The 19527-nt window shown below is 45.4% G+C and overlaps 1 protein-coding gene across 1 annotated transcript in view; it reads right to left on the reverse strand.

Annotated features, from left to right (window-relative positions):
• LOC148149303 (immunoglobulin kappa light chain-like) overlaps window positions 1-19527 on the reverse strand; it is a 42249-nt gene that overhangs the window by 10128 nt on the left and 12594 nt on the right. Inside the window, exons 2-3 of the mRNA XM_087990245.1 lie at window positions 665-961; window positions 198-230 (exon numbers count right to left, since the gene is read on the reverse strand). Coding sequence (XP_087846371.1) covers window positions 198-230; window positions 665-961 — 330 coding nt within the window. The remainder of the gene's footprint in view (window positions 1-197; window positions 231-664; window positions 962-19527) is intronic.

The raw sequence follows: 19527 nt of genomic DNA on the forward strand, positions 1-19527 counted from the left end.
CTGACTTATATCTTGCTGCTTAAAGGGGGCAATGGAACTAAAGAGGTACAGCTGGACACCCTGTTAGACACAGTGCTCCTCAATCAACCATTTCATTCACTGCAGCTCCGCACTAACACCTGCAACAATTCAGCATTTGTGTTTTAGAAAGTTTCAGTATTGAAAGGGTTATTAATGGAGGATTGAGGTTTACTTACTCAGTCTGAGCTTGGTTCCTTTACCAAACGTAAGCCACAGTGAGAGCACCCAGTGCAGAGGCTGTACAAAAACCTCAGCTCTCTGCTTCCCTCTGTCATTCTCACCCTCTCCCTATCTCACAGTCTGTTGATCACTCCCACCCTCTTTTTGTGTCTTTCTGTCTCTGCCTCTGGGTTGTGAACTTTATTTTTCATTGTTAAATCTTGCAGCTGTTCTTCCCATGTGGCCATGGAGTGGAAGAGGGAAACTTGAGGCCTTCAGTGAGCGTTGAGACACCGCAGGGACTGGAGTGTGTAGCAGACAGTGACCATCCCAGCATGGGGTAATTTGTTCAGTTTCATTTGTATCTAACTGTGGGATACTGTCAGTTCAGGCGGTGGGACTGTGTGTCCATTATTATGCATTTTATATAACTGTGGATGTGTCAGTTCAGGAGGTGATTTTGTATGGCTCTGTATCACTGTGTAGGGGGAGCTGCTATGCTGCATACAGTAATAGTCAGCGACATCCTCATTCTGAACGTTGCTGATTTTCAGGGTGAAACTGGTCCCTGATCCACTGCCGGTGAATCGATTGGAGACTCCTGTGAATCGAATTGTTGCATCATAGATCAGGAGAGAGGGTTTCTGACCTTCTCGCTGCTGGTACCAAGCAAGGTAGCTGCTAATGCTTTGACTGGCCGTACAGGTGATGGTTGCGGTCTGGCCCAGTCCTACTGACAGCACCGGGGGAGACTGGGTCATGGTGATGTCCCCACTGATACCTGAGGGGTCAGAGAGAAACACAGTGAAGTCAGAACTGTCACAGAAAGAGCCTGTCAAATGAGAGATTGTTGGAGACACTGAGCATTCCTCTGGTTTCAGCATTTTCCCTTCAATCACAAGTCAGTGGAATTGGATTGAAATGGAGAGCAGCTAAAGATTCAAGGTGGAAGGAGATAGATTTGTACCTGCGACACAGAATGCCAGGGGCCAGATCAGCTGGATGTGTGAAATCATGGTGTGTGCTCCTGTCCCTGTGCCTGGTTCCTGATAAACTCTCCCTTCACTGGGCTCTGCTTTATAAAGCTGTGGCCTGTGAGAGTCTGACTGGGTGTTCCTCAGTATGTAAATGGCATCAGGCAGAGAGAGCCACGTCAGCTCCTCACACTTCCTCTTCTCTCTCTCTCTCTCTTTGTCTCAGAGAGTGATTGATGTGAACAGCACTGAATGAGGCCATTTGGCCCATTGTATCTGTGCTGTTAAACAGCGATCTGATGACACTAATCCCATCCTCCAGCTCTTGGCCCATTACCCTGGAGGCTACAGCAACACAAGGGAATATCTAAACACTGCTCCAATGTCACAAGAGTTTGTGAGTCAACCAGCCTTTCAGGCAGTGAGTTCCAGACTCCCACCACCCTCTGGGTGAAAACATTTCTCCTCAATTCTCCTCTCACTCTGCAACTCGACTGGGCCTGAATTCACTCGAGTTTAGAAGGATGAGATGGGATCTGATTGAAACATATAAAATTCTAACAGGCCCGGGCAGGGAGGAGGTTTCCCCTGGTTGGGGAGTCTGGAACCAGGGGACGCAGTCTCAGAGAGATTCGGGGTAGACCATTTAGGACTGAGATGAGGAAACATTTCTTCACTCAGAGGATGGTCAACCTGATGAATTCTCTACAACAAACGGCTGAGGAGGATAAGGAACTGAATATATTCTAGAAAAAAAGAGAGATAGTTGTTTTGCATTTTAACGGCATGAAGGAAATGGGGAGAAAGCAGGAACATTGCATTGAGAGAGAGGGTCAGCCATGATCATACTGAATGACACACAAGACTCAAAGGGCCGAATGGCCTGCTCCAGCTCCGAGTTTCTATGTGTCCATGTCTGTGTTACCTTCAATCTCTGTCCCTGGTTATTGAGTCCTTTACTCGTGTATAAAGTGTCTTCCTGTGCAACATATCACTGCCAACAATTATCTTATACCTCTCTATCAGGTCCCTCTCAACCTTCAATGCTCCAAGGAAAACAATCCCAACCTTTCCAATCTTTCCTCATAGCTGACCCTCCATCCCAGGCAGCATCCTGGGAAATCTCCTCTGCCCCCTCTCAAGTACAATCACATCCTTCCCAGAATGTGGTGACCAGGACCTCTCTCTCTCTCTCTCTCTTTTCCCCTTTCTATCTCACATCTGCTACTTTGATCTCTCTACATCTATCTCTCTCTCCCACTGTTAATCTCTCTCATATTCTTTCTCTCTTACTCTGTCTTATAGCCACTCTCTCCAACTCACTCACGCTTCCTCACTCCGTCTCATAATCTTTCTCCATCTCTCACTGTCTCCGTCACTCGCTCCATCTCTCACTTCAATTGAAAGCCTCCAAATGTTATCTACCCCTCTCTATTTTTCCCTCTGTCTCTCCCTTCATCTCCACATCCCAATCGACCTCTATTTCTCTCTCTTTGTCTCGCTTCTCTCTCTTTCTCACAGTGTCCCAGGTGGTGACAGTTGAATTCAGGATAAATCTCCCTCTGCTCTGCCCCACAAATGGATGTTAACCCTTGACCCCAGAGGCATGTCTTCTCCTGGAGTAAAGGCCCATTTCCACATTGACCAGGTTTTGGTATCTCTCAGGAAGATGGACAGATTCTTGATAAATGAAGGGCAGTTTTGTGCTGTTGGCCTATTCTCACTGGGGACTGGTTTGGACACAAACCTCATTCCATGAAGGCCCAGCAGAGAGAGGAGATCCTCAGGCCATCAGTGTGAGCTGGAGGGACAGGACAGACTCTGACCGACTGACCATCCTGTCCATTCACAACATGTTCCAATCCCTTCCCCTGTCCTTCCCCTTCAATGATCAGTCTCTGAGTCAGGGTGTTTTACTGGAATGAGGGTTGGACCATCACACAGTTACAACAGAAAGGAACTGAACCCCACACCCACCATGGTGTCCACGATGCACTGGACTCTCCAACAGAGTCCAGTAAACATGGACGTCAGTTCACGAGAGTGCCCCATGGAGAGACATGGGCCTCCTTCCCACTGAAGCTCCCAATAGAGACCAGTAAACATGGGCATCGTTCCTGCTTGAGCCTCCAATAAAGACCAGTAAATGTTGGCCTCCTTCCTAATGGACTCTCCAAAGGAGACAGGTAAACATGGACCTCCTTCTGACTGGATACTCCAAGAAGACCAGTAAATGTGGGCCTCCTATTCACTTGTCCTTCTAATGGAGACAAGTAGATAGTTGAGTTTTTGAAGAAATAGATAGATTAAGATAGATCAGTACACATCGTTGACATGGACTTTAGCAAGGCCTGAGACAAGGTTCCCCATTGTAGACTGCTTAGTAAGATTATATCACAGAGGATCCAGGGAGAGCTAACCAATTGGATATAAAATGGGCCTGATGGTAGGAGGCAGAGGCTGGTGAGAGAGGGTTGTTCTTCAGACAGGAGGCCAGTGACCAGCTGTCTGCCACATGAATCAATCCTGGATCCACTGTTGTTCATCATTTATATGAACAATTTGGATGAGAAAATAGCAAGAATAGTCAGTAAGTTTGTGGCTGACATTAAAATTGTTGGCATCGTGGACAGGGAAGAAGGTTATCTCAGAATGCAATGTCATCTTCATCAAATGGGCCAGTGGGTCAACAAATCCAGATGGAGCTTAATTTCGATAAATGCAAGGAGTTGCATTTTGGTAAGACCAACCAGGGCAGGAATTACACAATTAATGGTAGAGCCATGGGGAGTGTTATTGAACAGAGAGACTGAGGGGTACAGGTACATAGTTTCTTGAAAGTGGTGTCACAGGTAGACAGGGTGGTGAAGAGGGTATTTGGCACGCTCACCTTCACTGGTCAAAGCAGGGAGTACAGGAGCTGGGACATCATGTTACAGCTGTACAAGGCATTGGGAAGGCCACATTTGGACACTGCGTGCATTTCTGCTCACCCTGCTATAGGAAGGAGGTTATTACACTGGTTTGGGTAAAAGAAAGATTAACAGGGATGTTACCAAGGTTGGTGAGTTTGAATTACACGGCGAGGATGGCTAGGCCGAGAGATTTTTCCAGTGAATGCAGGAGATTGAGGGGTGACCTTAGAGAGGTTTATAGAATCATTAGGGCCATAGTTAAGGTGAATAGCCAAAGTTTTTTTTTCCCCAGGGTAGGAGAGTCCAATACGAGAAGGAATAGGTTTAAGTTGAGAGGGGAAAGAATTAGAAGGGGCCTGAGAGACAACCTTTTCACACAGAGGTTGGTGTGTATGTGCAATGAGCTGCCAGAGGAAGTGGGAGAGGGGAGTACAATTACTCCATTTCAAGGACATTTTTACAGGAACATGGATAGGAAGGACTTAGAGAGGATTGGGCCAAACACAGGCAAATGGGACTAGTTCAGTTTTGGAAACTTGGTCGGCATGGATGAGGAGAGCTGAAGGGCCTGCTGCCACGCTGCAAACCTCTATGACTCTATGATGATGTAAACATGGGGCACCTTCCCATCGGACCAATAAACAGTAAACATGGGCCTCCTTCCCACTGGACTGTCCTGTACCTGAGCTGCAAACCCCACATCCTGTCCATCACGTGGGTCTCTTATTTCAATCTGAACAACATTGTTTGTCTCTGCACTACCTCAGCCTCTTGACCACAGAAACCCCAATTCCTGCTCGTCCCACCTCCTGACTCTATGATTTCAATGTCCTCTCCCAGCTTTCTGAAGCCACATTCCATAAACCCCAACTTGTCTGATATGGAGTGGTCCCTTCCCTGTCTTACAACTACAGTTGTTCCAGAATCTGACCTCACAGACAGCCAATTGTCTCCATAGCCTCCCTCCTCCCTCACTCTGTGTCCTGCTGTAGACTCACATTCCCTCCCTCCCCCTTCCACCTTCTGTCTCTGGTCTCCTGCCCTCTTGCCCTTCATCCCTCCCCTCTCGTTGTTTGTGCTATTAAATATACTGTTCAGTTCCATCACTTTTGGTTCACTGTTCCCTTGCCATTGATTTGTGAATTTATTCTCGTTAATCTAGTCTGGCGTGTTCTCTGAGTTGGTTCAAGAGTGGTTTGCTTGAGAAAACACTTCTGTGAATTGGTTTGTCTGTTTCTCCCAGTCTTTGCGTAAAGGTGAGACTAAGTGTGCAAATGCTGTAATTTCATGGAGCAATCCAGCCAGTCCCACCCCCTCCCCTACTCGACCCCCAGAGCCTTGCAGGTTTATTTCCATCAAGAGCCCATCCAATCTGCCATTGCAATCACTGAGTGTCTTCACCTGCCTCACCTGAATGGGCACTAATTTCCAAGTCATTACCAATTGCTGCAAAAAAATGTTCTTCCTGAGATTCCGTATCTCTTGCCCAACAAAATGCAAGGTAATCTCAATGTGAAGATGGGATTTTGTCACCACACGGACTGTGCAGTGGTCACCCTTACTGATACTGTCATGGACAGATGCACCACCAGCAGGCAGATTGGTGAGGGTGATAGTGAGTATGTTTTTCCCTCTTGTTGGTTCCCTCACCACCTGCCCCAAGTCCAGTCTAGCAGCTGAATTAGGTGGAACTTGACCAGCTTGCTCAGTAGTGATGCTTCTGAGCAGCTCTTGATGGTGGACTTTGAAGTCCCTTACTCAGGGTATATCCTGCATCATTTCCACCTTCAGTGCTTCCTCCAAGTGTTGTTCAACATGGAGGAGGACTGACTGCTCAGTTGAGGTTGGAGGGGAGGGTGGTGCTCTGTGGCAATCAGCAGGAGGTTTCCTTCCCCATGTTTGACCTGCTGTCATGAGGCTTCATGGGTTCCATAGTTAATGGTGAGGACTCCCAGGGCAACTCCCTTCTGACTGTACACACCACTGTGTTGCCTCCCCTGCTTGGTCTATCCTCCAGTTAAAAACTGAATGAGGGAACAAACAGGTTTCACAGCTTGGAGACAGAGCTGCTGCTGGATTCTGTTTCTGATCTCTGAGCGCAGGCGTGTGTGTTTGTGAGAGAGTGACTGTCCTTTTTTCCATCACTGTGCTGTTTCTGAAAAGAAAAATCCCAGAACCAGCCTCCTGTGCTGTCAGATTCCAGGGAGTGCAGACAGTTCACAGTTTTCTCCCATCTCAGTAACAAACGTCCCGCTGCTCTGAGCTCCTTCTTTCACTTCCTCTCTTGGTGAAGTTTCAACCTTGCGATCTGACAGTCTTTGCAATTATTTTTTACACTGGGGCTTTCTGCTGTGGTCAGAATCTCTAATAATAAGTGTCCAATCAGTGACAATCACAGCAGCTAAGAGCAGTCAGGACTGAGGGGCCAGGCTCACTGGGAAACACATTGGGAAGATCAAAGCCAACCCCTTCAGATCCTGGTATAAACTCCATCCCTCTCCCTGAGCAGTATCTGCTGCTCAACCAGACTCTTTACAAACTTGGCCTCATCTTTGAGGCTGATCTGAGCCCCATATCCTCAACATCACAAAGATCAGCCACTGAAAATCTCAGCCATGTCCATGGGACTCCAAACATGACCATACTAATGTTGTGCTTGCACACTTCACAGCCACTGCCCTCCGTAACCTTCAGCTCATCCCAAATTCTGCTGCCCATATCCAAACTCACACCAAATCCCATTCCTCCAACCCCCTGCACCCTGTGCCTACATTGGCTCCTGGTTCAGCAACATCTCAATTTTCAAATTCTCATCCTTGTTCTCAAGTCCCTCCCTGTCCTCCACTCTCCCTATCTCTGTAACCTCCTCCAAACTGCCTCACTCAGTGTGATCAACAATCTTGGATATATGGCTGTCTATTCCTTCATCCAAGTCATTTAGAAATATCGTGAAATGCTGAGCTTCCAGCCCAGTTCCCTGGGGACACCACTATCCACATTTTACTCATTGGAGAGCACACACATTATCCCTCCTCGCTGTCTCCTACCTCCAAATTAATTCCTGACCAAAGATAAATACTTTTCTCCAACTGGCGAGAATGGGAGAAAGCAGAGGGACAGAGTGGAAGGATACTTGTCAGACTGGAGGCCTGTGTCTAGTGGAGAGCCTCAGGATTGATGCTGGGCCCATTACTGTTTGTTATCAATATCAATGATTTAGAAGACATTACAATAGCCGGTATTGTGGACAATGAGGAAGGTTATCAGATATTGCAGCAGGACCTTGATCAGCTGTGGAAGTGGGAAAAGAAATGATAAATTTAGTTTAATGTAGATAAGTATGAAGTCTTGCATTTTGGAAAGTTAAATCAAGGTAGGAGTTTCATGGTGAATGGTAAGGCCTTAAGGACTGTAGTGGAACAGTGGGATCTCGGAGTTCAGGTGCACAGTTCTCTGAAAGTTGAGTCACAGTTAGACAGGGCAGCGAAGCAGGTTTTTGGCACACTGGCCGTCATCAGTCAGGGCACTGGGTGTAGAAGTTGGGAAGTTATGTTTCAATTGTACATGACGTTGGTGAGGCTGCACTTGGAGTATTGTGTTCAGTTTTGGTCGCCTTGTTATATGAAGGATATTATTAAACTGGAAAGAGTGCAGAATAAATTTACAAGGATGTTGCCAGGTTTCAACATCTGAGTTTTTGGGTGAGGTTGGACAAGCGAGGACATTTTTCTTAAGAGTGTCGGAGACTAAAGGGGAATCTTTTAGAAGTGTATAAGATCTTGAGAGACATGGATAGGGTGAATGCACTCAGTCTTTGTCCCAGGGTTGGGGAATCAAGGACTAGAGGGCATCAGTTGAAGGTTAGAATAAACAGGAACCTGAGAGGCAACATTTTTACACAGAGGGTGGTACTCATATGGAATGAGCTGCCAGCGGAAGTGATTGAGGCGGGTACATTAACAACATTTAAAAGGCATTTGGACAAATACATAGATAGTATGTAATTTGAAGGATATGGGCCAAGTGCAGGGAAATGGGGTTAGTGTGGATGGATATTTTGGTCAGCACGGTCCAGTTTGGGCCAAAGGGCCTGTCTCTGCGCTGTCGGACTCGATGACTCCATGACTCTATAATTCCATAGGTTTCCATGTTTATGAACAGTCTCTCAAACATAGAAACAAAGGAACTAGGAGCAGGAGCAGGCCATTCAGCCCTTCGAGTGGGCTCTGCCAGTCAATATGACTATGGCTGATCATCCAACTTAGTCCCCTGTTCCCAGTTTTTCTCCATAACCTTTAATCCCTTTAGTCCTAAGATCTATACCTGTCACCTTCTTGAAAACATTTAATGTTTTGGGCTCGACTGCTTTCTGTGACAGAATATTCCACTAGCTTCCCACTCTCTGGCTAAAGAAATGTCTCCTCATCGCAGTCCAAAATGGCCTTTCCCTTTTCTTTAAACTGTAATTCCTGGTTCTGGACTGTCCTGTCATCAGGAACATAATTCCTGTGTTTTCCGGTCTTGTCCTGTTAGGATTTTACAGGTTTCAATGTGATTCCTCTCAAATTTCTAACCTCCAGTGAATATAGTCCTAACTGATCCAGTTTCTCATCAGATCTAAGTGCTGTCATCCCAGAAATCAGTCTGGTAAACCTTTGCTGCCCTCCCTCCACAGCCAGAACATCCTTCCTCAGATAAGGAAACCAAAACTGCACACAACAGAATCATAAAATCACACAGTACAGAAGAGGCCCTTCAGCCCATTAACTGTGTACCAGCCAAACTACACTAAACCGACACCAGTCCCACTTTCCAACATGAGGCCCATAGCTTGAATGTTATGATATTTAAACTGCTCACCCAAGTACTTTTTAAAGTTTGTGAGGTTTCCCACCTCAACTACCCTCCCAGGCTGTGCATTCCAGACCCCCACCACCCTCTGGGTAAAAAACACTTTCCTCAAAACATCTTGAAACCTCCTATCTTTGACATTGAATGTGAGCCAACTTGTTATTGACCCTCCCAAGAAGGAGGACAGCTGCTTTCTCTCCTGCCTGTCCATTCCCCTTATAACCTTATACACATCGATCAGGTCCCCCCTCCACCTTCTCTGCTCTGAAGAAAACAACCCGAGCTGATCCAATTTCTCTTCATCACTGAGAGGTTCCATCGCACACAACATCCTGGTGATTCCCCTCTGCACCCCATCCAATGCAATCACCTCCTTCCTACAGTGTGGTGACCTGAACTGTACACAGTACTCCAGCTGTGGCCTAACCAATGTTCTGCTTAACTGCAACATCTCCTCATGCTTTTATAACCAATATCTGACATGACAAAGGCAAGTGTCCCCTGTGCCTTCATAACTGCTCTGTTAACCTGTCTTGCCACATTCAGGGATCAGTGGAGAAGCACCCCAAGATCACTCTGTTCCTTTGAGTTCCTCAATTCAAAGAACAAAGAGCAACGGAAATTACAGCACAAGAACTGGCCCTTCGGCCCTACTAGCCTGCACTGGTCCATATTGTGGGCGGCACAGTGGCACAGTGGTTAGCACTGCTGCCTCACAGCGCCAGAGACCCGGGTTCAATTCCCACCTCAGGTGACTGACTGTGTGGAGTTTGCACATTCTCCCCGTGTCTGTGTGGGTTTCCTCCGGGTGCTCCGGTTTCCTCCCACAGTCCAAAAATGTGCAGGTGAGGTGAATTGGCCATTTTAAATTGCCCGTAGTGTTAGGTGCAGGGGTAAATGTAGGGAAATGGGTCTGGGTGGGTTGCGCTTCGGCGGGTCGGTGTGGACTTGTTGGGCCGAAGGGCCTGTTTCCACACTGTAAGTAATCTAATCTAATATCCTCCACCTGTCATCAATTTTCCAAGGCTCTGTCTCCCTTTGCTCCCTGCCCATCCATGTATCTATCTAGACATATCTTAAATGATGCTATTGTGCCTGCCTCTACCACCTCCACTGGCAACATGTTCCAGGACCAATCACTCTCTGTGTGAAGAACTTTCCACACATATCTCCCTGAAATGTTTCCACTCTCACCTTGAACTCATGACCCCGAGTAATTGAGTCCCCCACTCTGGGAAAAAGCTCCTTGCTATCCACCCTGTCTGTACCTCTCATGATTTTGAAGACCCCAATCAGGTTCCCCCTCAAGGTTAAACTTTCTAATGAAAATAATCCTAATCTACTAAACCTCTCTTCATAGCTAGTGCCCTCCATACCAGGCGATATCCTGGTGAACCTCCTCTGCACGCTCTCCAAAGCATCCACATCTTTCTGGTAATGTGGCAATCAGGACTGTACGCAGTATTCCAAATGTGGCCAAGCCAAAGTCCGATATAATTCTAATATGACCTGCCAACTCTTGTACTGAATACCACGTCTGGTGAAGGAAGGTATGCCATATGCCTTCTTGACCACTCTATCGACCTGTGTTACCACCTCCAGGGTACAATGGACCTGAACACACAGGTCTCTCTGGGCATCAATTTTCCCAGGGCGTTCCATTCACCGTACAGTTTACTCCAGATTTGGATCTTCCATAATTCATCAGATCGCATTTGCCTGGTTTGAACTCCATCCGTCCGTTTCTCTGCCCAACTCTCCAATCTATATTGTGCTGCATTCTCTGACCGTCCCCTTCACTATCTTCTACTCCACCAATATTAGTGTCATCTGCAAACTTGCTAATCAGACCACCTATAGCTTCGTCCAGATCATTTATGTATATCAAAAACAAGTGCGGTACAAGCACAGATTCCTGTTCTCCATTTTGAGAAACTCCTTCCACTACTACTGTCTGTCTTCTGTTGCCCAGCCTGTTCTCTATCCATCTAGTGAGTACACTCTGGACCCCATGCGACTTTAATTTCTTTATCAGGCTACCATGGGGAACTTTATCAAACACATTCCTGAAATCCATGTGTATGACATCCACAGCCCTTCCCTCATCAATCAACTTCATCACTTCTTCAAAAAATTCTATAAAGTTGGTAAGACATGACATTCCCTGCACAAATTCATGCTGCCTATAACTTATAAGTCAATTTTCTTCCAAATGTAAATAGATCTTACCCCTCAGTATCTTCTCCAGCAGCTTCCCTACCACTACATCAGGCTCACTGGTTGATAGTTACCTGGATTATCCTGGCTACCCTTCTTAAACATTAGCAATTCTCCAGTCCTCTGGGATCTCATCCATGTTCAAGGTTGCTACAAAGATATCGATTAAGGACCCAGCTATTTCCTCTCTCGTTTCCCTCAGTAAGCTGGGATCGATCCCATCCCAACCTGGGGACTTGTCCACCTTGATGCCTTTTAAAATACCCAACACTTCCTCCCTCCTTAAACCAACTTGACCTAGAGTAATCAAACATCTATCCCCAACTTCAACATCTGTCACTTCCCTCTCCTTGGTGAATACCGACGTAAAGCACTCATTAAGAATCTCATCCATTTTCTCTGACTCCACACATAACTTTCCTCCTTTGTCCTTGAGTGGGCCAACCCTTTCTCTAGTCACCCTCTTGCTCCTTTTATATGAATAAAAGGATTTGGGATTTTCCTTAATCCTGTTTGTTAATGATATTTCGTGACCCCTTTTCGCCCTTTTAATTCCTCATTTCAGATTGGTCCTACTTTCACGATATTCTTCCGAAGCTTTGTCTGTTTTCAGCTACCGAGACCTTATGTATGCATTCTTTTTCCTCTTAGCTAGTCTCACAATTTCATCTGTCATCCAGTGTTTCCTAATGCTGCCATTTCAATCCCTTATTTTCACAGGGACATGTCTGTCCTGACTCTAGTCAACCTCTCTTTAAAAGACTCCCACATATCAAATGTGGATTGCCCTTTAAACAGCTGCTCCCAATCCACATTCCCCAGATCCTGCCAAATTGTGGTATAGTTGGCCTTCCCCCAATTTAGCTGTCTTCCTTTTGGACCACTCTCGTCTTTGTCCATGAGCATCCTAAAACTTATGGAATTGTGGTCACTGTTACCAAAATAATCCCCTACTGAAATTTCAACTACCGGCCAGGCTCATTCCCCAATACCAGGTCCAGTATGGTCCCTTCCTGAGTTAGACTATTTCCACATTACTCTGTAAAATCCTCCTGGATGCTCCTTACAAATTCTGCTCCATCTTAACTTCGAACATTAAGTGAATCCAAGTCAATGTTGGGAAAATTAAAATCTTCCATCACCACCACCTTGTTACTCCTACATCTTTCCATAATCTGTTTACATATTTGTACCTCTATCCCATGTTCACTGTTAGGAGGCTTGTAGGATAGCACCAACATTGTTACTGCACCCTTCCTGTTTCTGATCTCTGCCCATATTGCCCCACTGCTCGGGTCCTCCATAGTGCCCTCCTTCAGCACAACTGTGATATCCACTCTGACCAGTAATGCAACTCCTCCATCCCTTTTACCTCTTTATCCACCTGATGCATCTATATCCTGGGATATTTAGTTGCCAATCTTGCCCTTCCCTCAACCAAGTCTCAGTAATAGCAATAACATCATACTCCCAGATACTAATCCAAGTCCTAAATTCCTCTGCCTTACCTACTATACTTCTCACATTAAAACAAATGCACCTCAGACCATCTGTCCCTTTGCGTTCATCATCTGCTCCCTACCTACTCTTAACCTTAGTCACGCTGACTTCAATATCTAGTTCCTTACAGCTTTAGTTACTCCCTCCTTATTGCCCACTAACCTCCTCAGTTGGTTCCCATCCCTCTGCTACACTATTTTGAACCCTCCCCAAGAGCGTGATCAAACATATCCCACAGGACATTGGTTCCAGTCCTGCCCAGGTGTAGACCGCTCGATTTGTAATTGTCCCACCTCTCCAGGAACCAGTCCCAATTCCCAAAAATCTGAACCCCTCCCTCCTGCACCATCTCTCAAGCCACGCATTCATTCTGCCTATATTTTCATTTCGACTCTGACTAGCACACGGCACTGGTAGCAATCCTGAGATTACTACCTCTGAGATCCTACATTTTAATATGGTTCCTAACTCCCTAAATTCTGCTTGTAGGACCTCATTCCATTTATTACTGATATTATTGGTGCCTAAGTGAACGATCACAGCTAGCTGTTCACCCACCCCTTCCGAATGTCCTGCAGCCGATCTGAGGCATCCCTGAGCCGTACAATTGGGAGGCAACATGCTATTCGTGAGTCACGTTTGTGACCACAGAACCGCCTATCTACTCCCCTTACAAAGTCCAAATCAATCATATCCACAGGTCCCGCCTTATCAAATCCACTCAGTACACCCTCAAACAATTCCAGTCAATTTCCCTTTCGACAATCCATGCTGACTCTGTCCACTTCTGACACTGTTTTCAAAGTGCTAAGCTATAAAATATTTTATAATGAACTTGGGCATTTTCTCCACTGCTGATTTCCGGCTAATTGGTCTAAAATTTCTTATTTTCTCTCTCTCTCTCTCTCTCTCTCTCTATTTTTCAATAATCATGTTAAATTAGCTCCTTCCACTCTATAGGACCTATTCCACAGTCGACAAACAGATAACCATCAACGTTTCTAATATTTTCCAACCACTTCCTGAAGCATTCCTGAAAATAGATTATTTGGCCCAGCTGATTTAACACACTTTAATTTTCCCAGAACCATTTTCCTCCAACAACTGATTTCCTTCAGCTCCTTCCTCTGATAAAACTCCAGGTTCACCAACATGTCTGAGATTTAGTTCAGAATTCATTTGTGCAGAAAGATCCAGAATATGTTTATCTGTCATCTCTTTGTTCCAACTGTAACATTATAAGACTTGTGTGGAACTTCCTTGAATGTCATCTGGACATCCAAATAAACAACACATTCCCTTATCTCACACATTAGTGACCTTGTTAAAACATGTAACCAGATTAGTTAAAGATGTCCCTGACCCTTTTTAAATCCATGCTGACTTACTCTGATCTGTTCATATTTGTCAGACATTCTGTCTCTAAAACCAGACTCAATTACTTCCAACAATAGACATTCAACAGAGATGTTCATTGTGAATGAGGTTAGTAAACAGCTAGCACTGACACGAGGGGCTGAACAGCCTCCTCCTAGAGTCATAGAGTCAGAGAGATGTACAGCATGGAAACAGAAACAGACCCTTCGGTCCAACTTGCCCATGCTGACCAGACATCCCAACCCAATCTAGTCCCACCTGCCAACTCCTGGCCCAGATCCCTCCAAACCCTTCCTATTCATATACCCATCCAGATACCTTTTAAATGTTGCAATTGTACCAGCCTCCACCACTTCCTCTGGCAACCCATTCCACACTCGCACTACCCTGTGTGTGAAAAAGTTGCTCCTCAAGTCTCTTTTATATCTTTCCCCTCTTACCCTAAACCTATGTCCTCTAGTACTGGACTCCACCACCCCAGGGAAAAGACTTGGTCTCTTTGCCCTATCCATGCCCCTCATGATTTTATAAATCTCTGTAAGGTCACTCCTCAGCCTCCGACACTCCAGGGAAAACATCCCCAGCCTATTTAACCTCTCCCTATAGCTTAAATCCTTCAACCCTGGTAACATCCTTGTAAATCTTTTCTGAACCCTTTCAAGTTTCACAACATCGTTCTGATAGGAAGGAGACCAGAATTGAATCCAATACTCCAAAAGTGGCCTCGGTGACCTCCCAACTACTATACTCAATACTCTGACCAATAAAGGAAAGCATACCGAATGTCTTTTTCATTATCCTATCTACCTACGACTCTACTTTTAAGGAGCTATGAACCTGCACTCCAAGGTCTCTTTGTTCAGCAACACTCCCGAAGACCTTACCATTAAGTGTATAAGTCCTGCTAAGATTTGCTTTCCCAACTGCAGCACCTTGCATTTATCTAAATTAAACTCCATCTGCCATTCCTCAGCCCAATGGCCCATTGGATCAAGATCCTGTTGTAATCTGAGGTAACCTTCATCGCTGTCCACTACACCTCCAATTTTGGTGTCATTTGCAAACTTACTAACTCTACCGCCTATGTTCATATCCAAATCATTCATGTAAATGTCAAAAAGTAGTTGACCCAGCACCAATCCTTATGACACTTCACTGGTCACAGGCCTCCAGTCTGAAAAACATCCCTCCACCGCCACCCTCTGTCTTCTACCTTTGAGCCAGTTCTGTATCCAAATGGCTAGTTCTCCTGTATTCCATGAGATCTAACCTTGCTAACCAGTCTCCCATGGGGAACCTTGTCGAATGCCTTACTGAAGTCCATACACATCCTGTCTAACGCTCTGCCTTCATCAATTCTTTCTGTTACTTCTTCAAAAAACTCAATCAAGTTTGTGAGACATTATTTCCCATGCACAAAACCATGCTGACTATCCCTAATCAGTCTTTGCTTTTCCAAATATATGGACAATCTGTCCCTCAGGATTCCTTCCAACAACTTCCTCACAACCGACGTCTGGCTCACTGGTCTACAGTTCCCTGGCTTGTCCTTACCACCTTTCTTAAATAGTGGCACCAATTAGTGAACCTCCAGTCTTCTGGCACATCATCTGTGACTATTGAGGATACAAAAAGCACAGTAAGAGGCCCAGCAACCACTTCCCTAGCTTCCCACAGAGTCCTTGGGTACACCTAATTAGGTCCTGGGATTTATCCACTTTTATGCATTTCAAGACATCTAGCACCTCCTCGTCTGTAATATGAACATTTTTCAAGATGTCACCATCTATTTCCCTACACTCTATATCTTCAATATCCTTCTCCACAGTTAAACTGAAGCAAAATACTCGTTTAGTATCTGCCCCATCTCCTGCAGCTGCACACAGAGGTCGCCTTGCTGATCTTTGAGGCGCCCTATTCTCTCCTTAGTTACCCTCTTGTCCTTAATGTATTTGTAAAACCCCTCTGGATTCTCCTTAACCCTATTTGCCAAAGCTATCTCATATCCCCTTGTTGCCCTCTTAAGTATACTCCTACTGCCTTTGTATACCTCTAAGGATTCACTCGATCTATCCTGTCTATACCTGACATATGCTCCATTCTTTTTCTTAACCAAACCCTCAACTTCTCTTGTCATCCAATATTCCCTACATGTACCAGCCTTTCCTTTCACCCTAACTAAAATATACTTTCTCTGGACTCAAGTTATCTTATTTCTGAAGGCTTCCCATTTTCCAGCTGTCCCTTTACCTGCGAGCAACTGCCCTCAATCAGCTTTTCAGAGTTGAAGATTAGATTACTTAGTGTGGAAACAGGCCCTTCAGCCCAACAAGTCCATACTGACCATCCGACGAGCAACCCACCCAGACCCATTCCCCTACGTTTACCCCTTCACCTAACACTATGGGCAATTTAGCATGGCCAATTGACCTAACCTGCACATTTTTGGACTGTGGGAGGAAACCGGAGCGCCCAGAGGAAACCCACACAGACACAGGGAGAATGTGCAAACTCCACACAGAGAGTTGCCTGAGGTGGGAATTGAACCCGGGTCTCTGGCACTGTGAGACAGCAGTGCTAACCACTGTGCCACCGTGCCTGATACTGGCAAAATTAGCCTTCCTCCAATGTAGAACTTCAACTTCTGGATCTGGTCTATCCTTTTCCATCACTATTTTAAAATGAATAGAATTATGGTCGCTGACCAAAAGTGCTCCCCACTGACACCTCAGTCACCTGCCCTGCCTTATTTCCCAAGAATAAGTCAGGTTTTGCAGCTTCTCTAGTAGGTACATCCACATACTGAATCAGAAAATTGTCTTGTATCGACTGAACAAATTCCTCTCCATCTAAACTCTTAACACTATGGCAGTCCCAGTCTATGTTTGGAAAGTTAAAATCCCCTACTCTAACCACCCTATTATTCTTACTGATAACTGAAATCTCCTTACAAATTTATTTCTCAATTTCCCGCTGACTACTGGAGGGGGGCTATAATATAATCCCAACAAGGTGATCATCTCCTTCTTTTTTCTCAGTTCCACCCAAATAACTTCCCTGAATGCATTTCCGGGAATATCCTCCCTAAGTACAGCTGTAATGCTATCCCTTATCAAAAATGCCACTCTCCCTCCTCTTGTGCCTCCCTTTCTGTCCTTCCTATAGCATTTGTATCCTAGAACATTAAACGGCCAGTCCTGCCCATCCCTGAGCTATGTTTCTGTAATTGCTATGATATCCCAGTCCCATGTTCCTAACCACACCCTAAGTTCATCTTCCTTCCCTGTTCGGCCTCTTTCACTGAAATAAATGCAGTTTAATTCATCAGTCCTACCTTATTCTCTGCTTTGTCCCTGCCTGCCCTGACTGTTTGACTTGCCTTTGTTCTCAACTGTACCAATCTCAGATTGAAATCTTTCCTCACTATCTCCCTGGGTCCCACCCGCCCATCTTACTAGTTTAAATCCTCCCGAGCAGCTCCAGCAAATTTTCCTGCCAGTATATTAATCCCCTTCCAATTTAGGTGCAATCCGTCCCTCTTGTACAGTTCACTTCTACCTCAAAACAACTTCCAAAGATCCAAAAATGTGAATCCTTCTCCTGAACACCAGCTCCTCAGCCATGCATTCATCTGCTCTATCCTCCTATTCCTGCCCTCACTAGCTCATAGCACCGGGAGTAATTCAGATATTACTACTCTCGAGGACCTCCTTTTTAAATTCCTGCCTAACTCTCTGCAATCTCCCTTCAGAATCTCAACCTTTTCCCTTCCTGTGTCGTTGGTTCCAAAGTGAACAATGACCTCCTGCTGGTCCGTCTCCACCTTGAGAACATTCTGCACCCTCTCGAAGACATCCTTGATTCTGGCACCAGGGAAGCAACACACCATTCTGATTTTTCACTGCTGACCACAGAAACGTCTGTCTGTACTTCGGGCTAGAGAGTCCCCTAACACAGTCGATCGTTTGGAACCCGACGTACCTCTCATTACATTAGAGCCAGTGTCAATACCAGAAACTTGGCTGCTCATGCTAAGTACCCCTGAGTTTCCATCATCCCCTACATTTTCCAAAACAGCACACTTGTTTGAAATGGGGATAGCCACAGAAGACTCCTGCACTACTTGCCTACCTCTCTTGCCTTTCCTGGAGTTATGGTAAGAGTCCATGGGATCCAAGGCATTTTGGCAAATTGGATCCAAATATGAGGCAAAGAGTAATGGTGGAGGGTTGTCTTTGTGATTGGAAGCCTGTGACCAGTGGTGTAAGACAGGGATTGGGGCTGGGACCCTTGCTGTTTGTAATGTATATCAAAAAATTGACTGTGATTGTATAATTAGAAAGTTTTCAGAGGCCACATAAATTGGTGGTGTTATTGATATTGATTTGATTTTTATTTAAGTTTATTGTCACATGTACTCGAGTACAAAATTATGTAACGCCATCTCACAAGGTGCCATCTTAGGTACAAGGACCTCAGTACATAATCGTAAGAACAAGGTAGAAAGAAAGAATAAAGTTCAAAGTTACACGTTGCAGATCTTTTTAGTTTTACGCAGAAAATGAAGAAATAAAGCTGAAAGTTCAAGCATTACAGCATTTCTTAAGAACTTAGCTACCATGGGATCATACTTTAAGTCATCATCTCGAGACTGGAAGTCCACACTGAGGCATTCCCGGGTGGAGAGACGACCATATACTGAAAGGACCACTATGTGGGCTGAGAGACAACCACGCTGGGACACTCAGAGATCGCCACACTAGGCCGAGTGACCATCACGCTGGGCTGACAGTCCAGCATACTGGGCCGAGAGGCCACCACATCGAACCGAGAGGCCATCATGTTGGACCAAGAGTCTGCCTTGTTGGGCTGGAAGGTCTCACTGCCAGGCCAGGACACTGCCACACCAAGCCAGGAGGCCACATCATTAGGTCTGCACTGGGTCAGAGGCCTGGTGACTGAGGCTGGGAGTCCATGCCCAGGAGAATAAATAAGGGAGAAGGACAAAAGAAAAACACAAAAGAAAATGAAAAGAGAAGTGGAATAGAAAGAAGAAAAGGAAACAGACGGAGCAGATGAACTCGGGCTGAAGCATCCTACTCTGCTGCATCTTGGATTACTGGGTCTCAGGTTACAGTCTGATATTGGTCAGCTGGTAAATTGGGCAGAGCAATGGCAGATGTAATTTAATCCTGATACCTCTGAGGTGATCCAACTTGGGAGGTCTAATAAGGGAAGGTTATACACAATGAAAGGCATGTACCTTGAGTGCCCTTATGCATGAATCACAAAGGGTTAGTCTACAGGTACAACAAGCAATTCAGAAGGCAAATGGAATTTTGTCCTTCATTTCTAAAGGGATTGAGTTTAAAAAGCAGGAAGGTTATGTTGCAGCTGTACAGGGTGCTGGTGAGACCACACCTGGAATACTGCGTGCAGTAATGTCTCCTTACTTGAAAAAGGCTATACTGGCACTAGAGGGGTGCAGAGAAAGTTCACTAGGATGATTCTGA

Source organism: Chiloscyllium plagiosum, unplaced genomic scaffold (genome assembly GCF_037043375.1).
Source record: "Chiloscyllium plagiosum isolate Xiang-an unplaced genomic scaffold, Cpla_swu_hap1 HiC_scaffold_9, whole genome shotgun sequence".
Classification (NCBI taxonomy): Eukaryota; Metazoa; Chordata; class Chondrichthyes; order Orectolobiformes; family Hemiscylliidae; genus Chiloscyllium; species Chiloscyllium plagiosum.